Source organism: Amia ocellicauda, chromosome 9 (assembly GCF_036373705.1).
Source record: "Amia ocellicauda isolate fAmiCal2 chromosome 9, fAmiCal2.hap1, whole genome shotgun sequence".
Classification (NCBI taxonomy): domain Eukaryota; kingdom Metazoa; phylum Chordata; class Actinopteri; order Amiiformes; family Amiidae; genus Amia; species Amia ocellicauda.
The window spans coordinates 26,853,749-26,868,938 of NC_089858.1; the positions used below are offsets into that span (position 1 = coordinate 26,853,749).

The 15,190-nt window shown below is 36.8% G+C and overlaps 1 protein-coding gene and 1 long non-coding RNA gene across 2 annotated transcripts in view; one reads left to right on the forward strand and one right to left on the reverse strand.

Annotated features, from left to right (window-relative positions):
* The window catches only part of foxl1 (forkhead box L1), a 4,526-nt gene extending 3,346 nt beyond the window's left edge, over positions 1-1,180 (forward strand). Inside the window, exon 1 of the mRNA XM_066713963.1 lies at positions 1-1,180. This exon is cut by the window's left edge and continues 3,346 nt beyond it. Within this exon, the coding sequence (XP_066570060.1) occupies positions 1-150 (150 nt within the window). The 3' untranslated portion in view covers positions 151-1,180.
* A 7,048-nt stretch (positions 1,181-8,228) lies between these two features.
* Positions 8,229-14,966, reverse strand: LOC136759113 (uncharacterized). The gene is made up of 3 exons (XR_010820010.1): positions 10,624-14,966; positions 10,091-10,129; positions 8,229-9,990 (listed from the first exon to the last, which is right to left on the reverse strand). It is a non-coding gene; the product is annotated as an uncharacterized LOC136759113 (long non-coding RNA).
* Between the last annotated feature and the right edge of the window lie 224 nt (positions 14,967-15,190).

Sequence of the window (15,190 nt, forward strand, 5' to 3'; positions counted from 1 at the left end):
AGTAGAGGTGGGGCGTTTGACAGCTACTCAGCGTTTAATACTTCATTGATGTTTGGTGCTCAGCAAGTGCCGGGCAGATTATATCAGATCGGGTTTCCCTTCCCTTACCTCCCTTTAACTTGCTCAGAGAAGCTACTTAACTTCCATTAAAAAATAGCATTGAATTCCATATTCGCAGCTTAGAATATATATTTTGTAAAGTAGGCTGCAGCCTTTATTACTCCACATTGACCTCCGGGAGATTTTTATTTTTTATTTTTAATTCAGACGAAGTAGCTGAAAGTTATGATTCATAGAAAAAATCAATGTATGCTAAAACAAAAACAAACAATATATATATATATATATATACTTAGATTCAAACCAAAATCCATTTGCAATTCCAAACCTACAAGAGAATGCAGAATGCATTGGCTTTTTGAGCGTGATTTGAAGTGCAAAGTAATTATCCGTTGTCATTTTATGGTTTAATGTATTAATCAAGGTATTGGACTCACGGGTTTCAACCTACGTTTAAGATACATGCTTTAATGCTATTGCTTGCTCATTTCCAGCACATGTAAATGTATTCTTTAGAGAAATAAGCCAGCTGTCCCATTGAGTAGTATAATAGTCCAGTGTCAAATGTGGTGCCTTGTATTCTGTTTATAGATCATGGGGAAAGTGCGTTGTCATTGTGCCTAAATACAACTTCCTTAAATCCATCAGACGTTATGTTTACATATTGCAGACGTGTGTGTGTGTGTGTGTGTGTGTGTGTGTGTGTGTGTGTGTGTGTGTGTGTGTATGTGCTTTGGTATACACTCCAATAACGTATGTGTTGAAATTCTACACAAAATATGGAATATTTACACTTTTGTGTGTAGCTTGTTGCACATTTGATGTCGGATAGTGTCTCTCCTTAATATGCCAACATAGCGCGGCTGTTAATATGAACACACAATTTGTTGTCCTCGCACAGTGATGTGTACGAAAACATATTATTATTTTTTGAACACATTTGTGCTAAGTGAAAAGGGATGTTTAAAATTATATGCACTTCGGAATTGATGTTGAGCTTTAAAAACTAATTTGAAATCTAGTGAATATGTTTATATTATTTCTAAAGATCATTTTATGTCTTAACAGCGGTTGTACCTTATTCCATGTCACCAATAAAATATTTTGTTTAACAAAATAAGTTGTATTAAGTGATTCGTTATTATCATCATTATAATAAATAATTTACAAGACGTTTTTCCCCAGTATAAGTTGCAAGTAATAGGTAAGAAGGTAAAACAAGAATGTGAAATAAACAATTTACTCAGCAATCTCTCTGGGCCATTGCCCTGGTAGTTCGTGACAGAACTAAGAAAAGTAAACAAACAAACATTAATCTTTGGAAATAAAATCAAACGATGATTATTATTTTTAACCAGTCCTGCACATTTATTTATAGATGGTTATGAAATGCCAAGAGAAAGAGAAGTGAGAAGAGAAATGACAGAGAAAGCCTATGTAGGAGCCCTATTCTGCTGCTATTCCACATTCAAACTGACAGATCATAAATTCGACATCTGTTCCAATATTAACTCCAACCTTAAGTGGAGATTCTTTACCATATACATAAACGTGTAGAAATTAAGCATCAAACCTTGTAAAAATCCCGAACTCAATACGAAACAGCATTTCTCATCGTCAAAACCTTGTATTTCGTTTACATTTGCATAATTGATTGCCAGACTGAAATGGTCACAAATAATCAGTTTTTCTCAAACGTATTTACTCTGCGAGGATTAGAAGATTATATAAAAAAATTAAAACAGAATACATTTACAATATTTTGTAACTAAAGACATTGCAACGCATGTGATTGACATGTAATTTGCACAAATAAAAAGTTAGTATAAAGTATTCGTATAAATTAATAGTTTATGATTGCGAAACTATTAAATCTATGCATGCATTATTTATATGCATATGTATTATATATCCATGCGTTATCACTTCTGGATACATTATATGAGGTATTCAATATGAATCTCTTAATAATATTCAGTAGCGTGTTAACCTCATAAGCATATTACCATGTCTTCATTTGATTGGCTTGCCATTTAGGTGATTATTAAGGGAGAGAACGGGGACCTAGGCACTTCTAGACATCTTCATGGTCTAGATACAATCCCATTTCTTTTTCAGTCAGTTTATTTAAAAATACAAGATCTAAATATAGCTAGGGGTTTTGGTCAGCAAAACCTCAGCACTACATCTTGGAGAGAAGTGTGCAAAGCAGGAATGTGCATGTAAGTAAATAAACTTCCCCACATTTAAGAAAAGAAACTAGAAGTTGCAAGTATTTCCTGTATATAAGATTCTTTTGGTTAGAAGTGTAAATAAAACGTCACCCTAAAACCTTTGAGGAAAAATAGGACCTAATTTCAGCTTTCTGCAAAGCAGTGAGCATGAAATACAGGCAAACAAACACAAACCCTTCGATCTCTGAAACAACATGTAGATTTTAATATTTTTTAAGGATTTAACTGTTTTACAACATTAAAAAAGCTCACAGTATAAAAGTAAATTGCAGGAGTGAGAAATACAAATTGACATTGTAGCTGATTAATTCAAGTTTTAAAACTGCCCTTAGTTTTATGGTTGGAAAAGGTATAGTAAGGTTGTTCATGGAGGATGTGATTTGACAAAGCAGCATATGTAATACTTATATTCAAAGTGGCTATATTTATACAAGTTGCATTTCATATTTGGGACATTTATTGTAACAGAATTAAGTGTACTTTGTGTAATGGGGACTTGAAGACATATAAATATATTGAGCCTGACAGTAAAAAAACACAAGGTGTAAAGGTATACTTTATACACATGAAAAATCTCTTACAATAATACAAATTCTATGGAACGTGAAATGTGTGGTATGGGAAAATATATTAACTATGGAGTCCACACAATTCTTGTATAGAAAGTCACTTGGGGTAAAAATTGAAGCGGGGACATGCATTCAGAGGTGTGCCTTTGGATTGATTGTCATTGGAGTCAGCAGTATAATTGATCAAATCTCATTTGGCCTCTTAACTGTGTATTGTAGCAGAACACTGCTGTTCAGATTCATTCAGGTTTTCAATGTCTGAAAATGAGCTGATTGAAATCTGGACTGAGCCAATAGTTAATATTTTTTCAGTTTTTCAACTTTGAAGTGTCCATACAGAAAACTACTGACCTGGCATCACGCACAGCTCTTACTGACAGGAGATGTTCAGTTGCCTGCTCTATCTTTCCCTCAATATTTGTCAATATTTCCCTCAAAAGAATATGTGGTAAAATGTTTGTGGTTTTATTAAACAACTATTTTTTTAATGGAAACATCCTATGCAATGCCTTGCTATAAATAATATTATTTATGAATAATAAAATATCACTCTAAACCAAATGTTTGTATCCCAAGGCTTAGATTGTCTCTAAAATGTATAATAATTTATAATCACAAGGTGTTGCATTGCCTTTGTTAATCAATTTGATTGAGGCCTGGGCTAACCCCTCAAAAACAGAACATAAAAAAACAGACAGACACAATTAAAATAAAATGAATAATCTCTGACATGACAAACAATAGTAATAAAACTGATGGTATTTAATTGTCTAATTCCAGGAAATCAAGCACAAAAAGCAGCAGCCATTAACTGAGCTGTATCTGGTACATCATTCAGGCTCCAAACGACTTTACTGAGGATTCTGACGTTAGTGGAATTGTGAGAAACGTGGACAGTTTCAGAGGTGCTCATTAATTTACTCACATTGATTACAAGGAAGGTGGACACTGCGGGATGTCCAAAAACTGCAAGCTGAAAAGTCAGATACGTCAAAAACTTATTAACAAAGTTATTGCTAACCAGACAATATCTACAGTATATATGATTTTTCACCCTGAATGCCATTCAACTACAAAATTCTGATATGACTGGCAAAAATGTATGCAACCCCATTAGAGTGATTTCATGTCACAGTGTGATTAATTTTTGTAGCAGCCCTCCCTTCGCTGCCACTATCACAGGCCCATCTGACATCATGCTGCTCCTGCAGTTAGTTATTTATAGTGCCTCATTAATCAATACAGAAAAAAAAACTTCAAACAAACCTGTTGCTGCTTTATTGGCCAGCCAAAAAAAACCTCCAAAGATGCAGACGTAGTATAGAAAAGCTTTGGCTTCTAGACCACCGAAGAGCACCGGCCCTGCACTGTTCTGCACTGCTGTGTGTGGACTGGCACATGACTCAGCCAAGCCAGGACCACTGAGCACTGTGAAATGCAGGCTGTACGTGCTTCATTTCAGTCAAAGTCTTATTCAAATACAGGAAACTGATGTTTACTGCATACTGCGTACTGCAGTCACGCTCGTTGTCAAGTCATTGGTAACCCTCCGCACGATTAATAAGGTTATTGATTTAATCCATCCAAGTATATATATATATAACACCTTCCCCCACAAGACCAAAATCAAACAAAATACAAAAATGATATGTATCCAGTACCTAAAAGCATTGGTTTGCTCATAAGACTTCTTGGGTGTCCTCCGATAATGTTAATTTGTTAGCCATTTTCTCCCACATGATGACCAAATCTCTAGATGACACAGATGGGCTGAACTCTACAAACTCTAGAAACCTGTGGTCTTTGAAGGAATGTATGTGGTCTGGTACAATGAGCTGATCAGAATAAATGTAGGCCGAATAAAACAAAAAGAAGTTTGAAAAACCTATAAATGAATACATGCAAGCACAGAAGTCTCTTCCTTAAGTATACAATTTTTATATGATATGAGATAGTATTAATCAGGATACATATATAAATGCATAAATGTGAATGAAAAATATATTTAATATGTTTGTTGTTCTGTACAAGATGGTGCCCACTGTCTAAATGTGGAGTTTTATAAATACACTGTCCATTTTAGTTTACAGCTTGTCAATTATATTTTGTCCAAATCAGAATGTTTGCCATGGTTGAGAAAACATTTCCTTATTTGCAAATGGTATGTAAATTTTGGCCAGCAACTGTTCACAATTAAAAACCCATTCATAGTGGAAAATAGTCCTAACACAGGGTCTCTATATTGGGACACATATCTTTTCTAAAATATAAAATGTAACAAAGTAGCCAAAAGTCTCTCCTCATGGATTCAAGCTCTGTAATTTGAAAAAGGTCAAAGCTACATCACCCTGGGATGAAAGCCTGTCAGTCTTGACCATGACTTGGTTCTAGGTAGTAAAAGTAGATTTGAAAAAAGATTTTTAAGTCCAGACAAGCAGTCGGCATAGTCAATTGCAAAGATCTATGGGTTACACAACAAATACAGACACAGAACCACTGTGAAACAGTGGCGGTACCCCTCCCTGAAAACAAATATGTTTTGTTTTTACAGCTTTGAGTCAAGTGACAGATGAGAAAATAATTTTTTTTTCAGCTTGAAATTCTATCGTTTTACACACTGATCTGAATGCTGGTTAATTCTTCCATTAATAACAAAAGCAAAGCATTTCTTTACCCACTAAACAAAACACACACTCGCACACAGACACTGCTCTTCGGCTGGTCTGTTTCAATTACTGCTTTAAGAGTTTCTCTCCTGTAGTTTTCTTTTCTAATGATTGCAAATTGATTTGACATCACTAAGGCAGTATACAACTTTGTGCTCAGTTCTAGAGAGATCCCAGTTTGTATCGGTTCTCGTTGGAGTCCATGAAGCAAGCAAACAGCTGGTCTCTTCATATGCCATACACACATACATGTGGTCAGTTTCAATTGGCAGTTAATTATCCACTATAAGCCGACTACATTCTCAAACGTATTTCTGTCGCCCTTCCAGAGCAGTCAGCAGGGCAGTCAATTGTCACATGGCTTGATAGATGGGAACCACATTTGATTTTGGACCGGGTTCTAACTCTGTGGTGAGAAAGCTGTCTTAGAGGGATGCAGTCAGGCAAGCCTTATGCACAACTCCAAATGATCAAACGCCTCAGCTGGGAAGGAGACTGAATTCGGTCATTTAGGAGGTAAGCACAGTAACATTGTGAATCAACAGAGCTTCAGAAGATACAATGAGACATCTGAGTAGGATGGAAATACATCTTTTCCTCTAATCCTCTTGGTGTGATGCTAATCTGCTGGATGTGGAGTGACCTCTGTTCCCCACCCACCCTCAAATCTGGAAAACTATTATTAGTATTATTACTAATAGGGAAAACTATTATTAGTATTATTATTAATAAAAGGTGAGCAACTGTGGGTACTTTCCATACACAAAGCAAAATAATGGATGCAATGAAACCCATGTTTATATCCATTTGATGATTATTTTTATTTAAACAGTGATATAGTCAAATCAAGAGGAATCAAGAGGGCCCCGAGGATTGAGGCTGCACACTTCTTATTGAATAATTTCTCAAATCCATCACATAAACTGTCAGTCTATATCATGCATCAGTAACCCCTTTTTGACTGTCACTTTCAAACACTACAGTCTTTTACTACTGAATAATATCACCTGTGAAACATGACTGCCATAAAAATTGACCAAAAACTCAAACATCTAAATAAAAACAGTGTAAATCAAATGTAGCTGTGGGTTTTATGAAAAGACAACACATGACACAGGATGACATGTAATTGGAAATGATCCTGGCGATCGCTTCAGAAATGTGGGCTCAGATATAACGTCTGGGGACCCACCCTGTTTAATCTTGTGTGTGAGAGCATTTACATGTTTTCATGTTCGTACAACAATGAGCTTCATAGTCCATCCCGGAAGAGAGCCTTGTGTGCGAGACAGTATTGCGGTTGTGTGCTTCGGACAGACGTCCGGGAGGAAGTGGCCAGTGACCAGGAGAACTCAACTTCACAGGAGGCCATGGACGGCCATTGGATTCTTGAGGCCAATTGGAAAGTGCATTCTGTCTGTGTACACATACCATTTAAATTCACATCCTGACTCCCACACTTTGGAAACAGTTAATGTTAACTGGAAAAAAATAAAAGAAAAATCCCCATCTGCTTTATCATTGTTGTTTTGGTTTTGTGCTTTTTTTTTTTACTAAAAAGACCTACCAGGACCAGAAATGAATCAGACAAAGCACAGGAAATTGACAGCGTGCATTCTTTAAGGAAACCAGTTACATTTGTATATTGTAATTTACATTGTTTGCAAAAGTCATCTTTTAAAAACAGATTTACATTTCACATAGGAAAGAAAGAGCAAAGCATGTATAGAAAAAGGCAGCTAAAATGGCAAACATGAGTGTAGTATCAGTTCCCCCTTCAAAACATGTCATACGGTAAGTGCGAACATGTCCTCCACACTGCATGTTCAATTGTCTGGAATGTTGATTGTCAGAGTACACGGCACATGCTTTTTAACTGACTAGATTTATAGATTGAACAAAGCTATATTTATATTTATATATAAATAAACAGATTGACTTTAAAGAACCAGATGGGAAAATAATATGAAATAATAAATAGTCATGAAAAAGCCACCTCTCATGTCATTAGCACCATTGCAAATTATAGCGCTCTTTTCCCCAGTTAGCATCGTCAAGCACAGCACAATCGTGTCAGAGCCGAAGCTGCCCTCGCCCTTTAGCTCAGCAGCAGCTCCGCTAATTTGGTGCCTTTAAGTGCGGTTCAGCCATCGCCAGAGCGTGATGCAGGGATTTCTTTACATTGAGCAAAAAAAGGAGAAAAGGAAAGCAAAGTTCTGTGGTATTTTAAACAAATTGGTTGACACCTCTAACTATTTAGTATCTTAAGAAAAATATTCAACTTGTTGAAGCCTTAGCAAAACACACACACCGTGAAGCCACCATCACCGGGAGGATCATGTGTTTTTAATATATTCAATAATTCTATAGTTATGTATATGTGTAATATTTGCATTTGAAATGTTCAACATGCCCCCCACTCCCTAATTCCTGGAACCATATATTGTTTTCAAAGATATAGGTAGTTTACTTTAAGAATTATGATGATTTTGAATAATGAAATCAGACAGTATTTGTATGTATATATGTATATATCTATATATGTATGTATGTATGTATGTATGTATGTATGTATGTATGTATGCATGTGCATGTAAGGCATTCTTGCTTAAAGAAATATAAAGAAACAAATAGTAATATAAAACAGAAAAATCAAGTAATAAACAAAGGAGAAATATAGTCAAAACAATGTTAAAGTTTTTAGTCTCAAGTTTCTTCACCCCAAAAACCACACTCAACTGGTCCTGTATCCAAAGCGAATGTTAATATAAGCGAGCATAAGTTGGCTTCAAAACCCACTCAGCAGTTACTTCTAATGTACGCTGCCTTCACCCCCAAACTACTGCCTTGACTTGGCAGAGACCGCTAAATGCACAGGCACTGAGAGGTTTAATTAATGATGTGTGTGGAGGTCTGGTTATGAGATGAATTCCCAGTGTGCATGACTTGAGTAGTACAGGACTGGGGGAAGAAAATAAATAAATAAAAATCACCCTCTACTCCACCAAAATTAGCTTTCACAGGCTGTATTGTATGAATTTATTAGGAGTTAATGACACAGCCAAGACAGATTCTTGAAACAAAAAATTTCATACTGACCAAACAAGAACCATTTTAGTTTTTTTCAGGACCAGATTTGACCACTATATCCTTGTTGCGGAGGAGTTCTCTTTGTCAGACATTTACAAGTAAGTGAACTGCCTTCTTCTCTTGGGATATTAGTGACTTGGCACCGTTGTATGTATTTATTATTCCTCTAATTCAACTGTCTCTCGTTATATCATTAGTCTTTTTTTTTTAAATCCATCTCCTGCAACATTATTGCCACACATGACTAACTTTGTCCTTAACACTGAATTAGCGGATATAGAGATACCATCTTGAAGCCCTGTTTATGTCTTATTCGCTGCATGCCAGACTAATTTGTAAACAAGGGCTGTAAACCACTTTCAAATGTGTTTCTATGAAGCAGTCCAAGGTTTTTATAACCTAGGGAAAAGCTGGTAGAGCTGTTCAGGCAAACTGGAGGAACATTTTCAATTTTAGAGGCTGCAGTTTGAGCTTGATAAATTTAAATTAGTGTCCAATAGACCATAAACATTTTCCTAAAAAACTGTTTATTCAGTCACGGCCCTTGCCCATGTATCAGTACCTCAAAGCAATGAAACCCTTCACAGTTCTGGTCTTCTTTGCAGACTAACATGAGAAATACAATTCACAGTTAATTACATTCTGTTAGGGTAAAATTATGCCACTGAAAATTTGGAAGCCCATCTGTAAATCTATAAAATTTACAATAAACCACGTCAGGAAATATGTGATTCGGCAAGAAAGTGTTCAAGGTTGATATGCTCTCAATTCAACCAACCCCCCCAAAAAGTCTGTCTTTGTTACCAGTATACTTTAGAAACATAATATTTATTTAGACTGACGACAGAGAATAAAGTGCATCAGGGTTTGGTGAATTAAAACATTGTCCGAAGCAGACATTTCAGCCCTGTAAGCAACAGTCCTCAGTGGTCACTATTCCCCAAGCACAGTTAAAAATAATAAATAGGTTGAAGGGAGTTTAACAAATCATGAACACTATTATCCATTCATGTTACTTCAGACCTCCAGGTATTACCATTTATTTCAAAACAGCACACAATGTTACAGATCTGAAGTTATACTTGGGTATTTTTCTGTTAAAAAAGTAGGTACACATTACAGAGAGTAAGTCTCTGCGATTGGTAATCTTAAAAGTCCAGAGGGAAAGATATTATTCCACACAGCACGATTCTCCATCTTGTGCCCTCTCCACATAATGTTAAAGACTTATATGAGACAAACAAACAAACAAACAATAACAAAAAGTGCCTTGACCTTGAGTCTCTGCGCTGTGGGTCACGGTGCTAGGATTCTTCAAACTAACTGTTTACATGACATCACAACCCACATATGAAGATCTGTCTCTGCCTGCTGGTGAAGGGAAAAAAATGAATATTTGGTATTGCAGCTGGAAAGTGTTGCGTGTTGTGGAGCTGGAAATGTGGTGTTTGCCTCATCTGCAGCTGCGCACCTCTTGTGACGTTCCCCTACATCCAGGAAGATCGGGCTGCTGTGAAATGCAATCCAAAACACACTTTCTTTAATGTCCTGCCAGCCCAGGCCAGGTTTGAGGAAACTTTACTCTCCCTCCACTGTTGTAGCTGTCAGAGAAGTATAATTTTATCCTATTACACATCTAATTTAATTTGAAGGTTAATGTGGAAGTCTGTTTGCGGACCATTTACATGCAAACCAGAGACAAAATAATATTTATTTTTAACTATCTATATTATACAAGAACTATATGAGTCAGCCCAGTACTGAAGAAGCAGCTCAGCAAACTTTGGACAGATATTTGCATACTTTTATATTGACATAGATCATTAAATGCTACATATCAGGAGTTTCAATCTTTAAATCCCCATATTTGTATGAATCAGCTTTCATATCTCCGGGCCTTTGACAGTAATTATATTTTAGCAGTACAGTCACTGGTGTTTGATTCTGTCTTAGCTATTTATCCCTCGAAAGAAATATGACCTCACTCTTGCATTAAAAACATACCCTTGCTTGGATTCTCAGCTCCAGCAGTGAACAGCTGCACTAGAACAGAAAACACGAGGGGAAAAAAAAAAGAAAAGCGTTAAGCTTAACACCTTTGGGTGCGAAATTATTTAGAATTTCATCCATCGAAAATGGCTCTCTGGAAAGCCAAGATTACATTTTAGCCCTCTCACTAACCCCTGGAGTGTGGCCCAGTTTTTGACAGGTTTAGTACTGTCTGCCTAGAGGAAACTCTAACTTGAAGGAAAGCATGTTGCACTTTTATTGGGCTAATTGTGTTATGAAAAAATAAGAATTACAACTCCCAAGCATTTAACAACAGTTTTATAGGGACAAGCAAGGTAACTGTTAATCTCCTGGCAAGAAGAAGGCTGACGTTGGTTGTGGTTATAGCATAGTCTTTCATTTTAAACTCTCTCCATTACACTACCAAGTTCAGGTACTTGTAAAATTGTAAAATAAAGAAGATGACCACTATAGCAAGAGTTTGTGTAATTATAACAGACAACCTCTAAAGTTAGGGTACCGATCAACCAAGCCATGGTGGTGTCAAGGTCAGCACTGTACCCAGTTCACCCGAATGACAGAGAAAGATAAGAAACCACACCTATGTTAAAAAGTACTCCACTTTCAACACTGCTGTAAATTCAGCATAAACCCCTTAAGGAACAAGTAGTGGGGTTCATGGGTATAGTAAAGTGAACTAGGAATGCCACATACTGAGATCCTAACAGTCTAATTGAACTTTGGGGGTCAGATAAATTAACAGTCTCGTAATTATAGAGCAGGGTGTCAGAGGTACATTGATGAAACCTACCGAGCCCCCCCACACAGCAGAATGTGGAATGCTGACAGATGGAGAATGAGGGCTGTTCCAGTTGTTCACATTGTAAAACACTGGCCAAGTTAACTGCCCACAGTCCTCCCCACTCCGCTTCCATTTATGCATTGAACTCTCATCATGGGTATGTTTGTGGCCATCCCCCCACTTGTGAGAACAAACATGCTTGCCATGGCCTCCCCGCCTCCCTGCTGGGTCCCTCTCCTCTAGAAAAAAAATAAAATCTTCCATTTGTTGTTGTTCTTTCTTTTATTTCTGTCTCTCTCTTCTGTTCTGCACTCCTACTGCAACTGTGTTAACATTGGCGAGGCGAGCAACAGCCTGAGTTCAAGTAGAACGCACTTGACCGTAAAACAAAAACAAGACCTCATTGAAATGTAAGTCAAGTTGATTCCAACATACGATAGCGATGCGGTGAATAAAAAAAATCCTATTTATGATGGCATGGCTGCCTAAAGACATTGTCGTCATGTTGATTTAGAATCGGTGCCTGAATTTTCTCGTCAGTGTTAAGAGTTGAAGCGTTCAGTTTCTTTGGCCTATGAAATATGCATCTACCAATAGGCTGTTGCAAGATGAGTCTGTTGGTTCAGCTTTCCAAGCCATTCTAAAGCATTACACTTTTCTACTTACTGAGCATTAAACATTTCAAACGCACACCACTCCTCAAATTCAGTTGCGCATTTGTCTTAGAAAGCATGTGATTGCTAACTTTAAAGGGGGTGTGCAGCAGTGTGGGTAAGTCAATCATGTACAAGGAAATTCATTTGTTTACTCTGGAAAAGGGCTGGATTCTTCTGGCCAATGTCTGTCTGAGTGAGGTTTCCTGGTGGAACATTTGGAAAAACATGAGAAACTATGCTATTGTTAGTGCTGAACAATATAAGAGACAACTGTAAATAAATACTTGAATGAATGAATGAGTGAATGAACATAGCTTATTAAGATTCCTCCACCCCACAAACATTTTCTTCAGTCTAATTATTTTTGTGCCTATTCTCACCTAATAACCACATAACAATATTGTTATACTCAGAGTTAAGAAAGCAGAACAGAAGAAGTGCATATGGAAGATATGTGTTTAAATAAATGAATTCATTAAACAATAATACTGTTTATTTTACTGTGTGGTACATAAAGCTGAAATATATTTTTACTAACATACTCGACTTTTGAGACTTTGAAATAGCTGTACAGATATAGCAGGATATAAAAATACTATAAAATATGTAATTCAATGTACTAACACCTAAATTGCTATTTTTAAATAAAAACTACTACAACTACTACCTGCATTGATATGAAGGTTTGCCAGGCACTTTCATGGTTAATGTGACTGATTGTGGGTCTCCTATCGTACTGTAATGCCAGGATGGGATTGTGCACTGCTCTCCACTGTGTTGCTCACTTATCACAGTGCTACACATTCACTGCAAGCCAGAACATCCTCTCAGGAAAATCAAATGGAAAATAGTCCGATGTAATATGATAAACTCCTTCCTTAGATTATTGCCTCCAGGCCGGGAGGGGTGTGAAGAGCTGAAGTGATTGGGTGTTTTTCTTTTCAAATACAATGGAAGGGGCAAAGAAGGTTAGGCTGTGGTCACTCGCAATCAATATTTCCAACTTCCCAGTTCCCAGTTAATGCTGGAGTGTAGGAAACTGCTGCCCCACATGCCTTTCACTTGTGTAAAAGGTGACAGGGGCTGTCAGTACAGCACACATGAAGAAAGGCAGGGAATTCCAGTTACACTGAGTGGCCTTCAGAAACAGTTTTCACATGCATTAACGTACAGACCGCTTTGTGGGGAAAAAAATCTAAATAAATTCAGTCTTTGAGGCATTTGACTCGCTCCTATTTCCAAACTGGCAGGAAAGAGAATCTCTGTAATGTTTAAAATGTGTCAACCCCCTTCCCTGCCCCATTCTCCTGCTGTTGCATGAAAAACCCACTCCCAGATCAAGGTTGCCTTTATCTCTGCTTATCAGAGGGAGAGTAAATGACAAGCCTTGAAGGCAGATCTGTTCAAAACGAGAGACTGAATTGATTTACAAAAGCCAGTGTGGACACATAGCCTGCTGGTATTGAAACTTAATGTTCCTTGTGTCACTTTTTCTCTTCATTAACAACACCAAGAAAACAAACACTTTTATTTCCATTTGACTTCCACACTTGTAATAGATGACACACGTGTTCAAATGCCAGTGACAGTGGTATGTGCTTGCAAGGCATTGCTACAGAAAACAAACTTTGTGAGAGAGGAAAAAAAGGATTTCTGAGCTATTTTTGATGGAATAGGTAGCTTGACAAATTACCTTTACAGAACAGAGAATACAACAACTATGGTATGAAACAGCAGAAACGTGTGAGAGACAAGTACTTCTAAAATATGTCTTGGCAAAACTCCTAAGTCTACTCAGCAAAGGAAGAAAACAACGAACAAAAACGTAACCTAATAAACCAACCAATATATAACCTCTTGTGCAGCAATGTCCCTGTTGACTGCTGCCACTAGGGGAGCTGCTCTTGTCTCAGTTAAAGGAAAACCCACTGAGGAAATAAGAAAATGGTTCAACACTGTCACGCTTCTCAATCCAAATTACGATGTTTCTGGTGGCTGCACCACAATTTTCTTTAGCACAAGTGACTTGTAAAGAAACAACAGTAAATGGTGGAGAATGGGAAAGCGCCACAAAAAGAGTCATAAGTGTTCAACTATTCCATGCATATATGAAGAGAGGTGTGTCATTTCCCATTAGGGGTCTCAATTCAAAGGAAAACAAACGGCAAAAACAATCATGAGATCTATGGATTAGCAGACGGTGCATGTGTGGTCAAAAGATGGCTGGGAAATTTGGTCCAACTGATGAGTTCAAGTCCAGGAAGGTGATAGAAATCTAAAACAAAAAACAAAACAAAACAAAATGCACTAGGGCAGTTATACTTTGAATACTGTGATCAGTTTGATAAACAAACTAATAAATAAAGCTAAACAAACTATGCAATTTTTCTCCTACTTTGCAGAACTATACTGTATGTTAAAGTCATGCTTCAGCCCATATTGGTATCAGCTATCAATGTATGCTGGAATGATTTAAGAAAAAAAAAACATTACATGCACCCTAACTGAATGCTAATTTCTGTTTATAAGGGGAGCCTGGCCAAAAAAGGCCTCTGGGTATTATTTTCAGATTTCTTCCTTTTCCTAACTTTTGATGATATGCATAGCTGACTTTAGGCTCCACACCAAAACACATTATTTGTATTACAGCTTCACACATATGAGAAAAAAATTATAAAACCTCTTCCAGAAGGGCTTTAGAGGTAAAGTCCCCTAATGTACTTTGCGACCACTGCAAAGGGCAGTTTCCTGATTGTAATACATATGTTATTCATCAGAGGGAATAGAAATACACAGCTTTTATCTGGTTTAAAACATTTAAACCTGAATCCACCACTTTTGTATTTAAAACAGTACAAGTAGAGTTGTTTTTTAATTATTATTTAAAATCTAAACCATATTGAATAATTGTCCTTAAAAAAATAAATCAGCTTGAAAATAGAACCGAACAGACCCATCTATAATGCAAATGTGAATTTATTCAGTCTAGGTGGGAATAAGATAATAAATCCTGATAGAAAATCAGTATCACAACCACTGTGAATACAAACTATAAAAAGTAAAACATTGCTAGAGCTAACTTATTGACATGTGTATGATATGA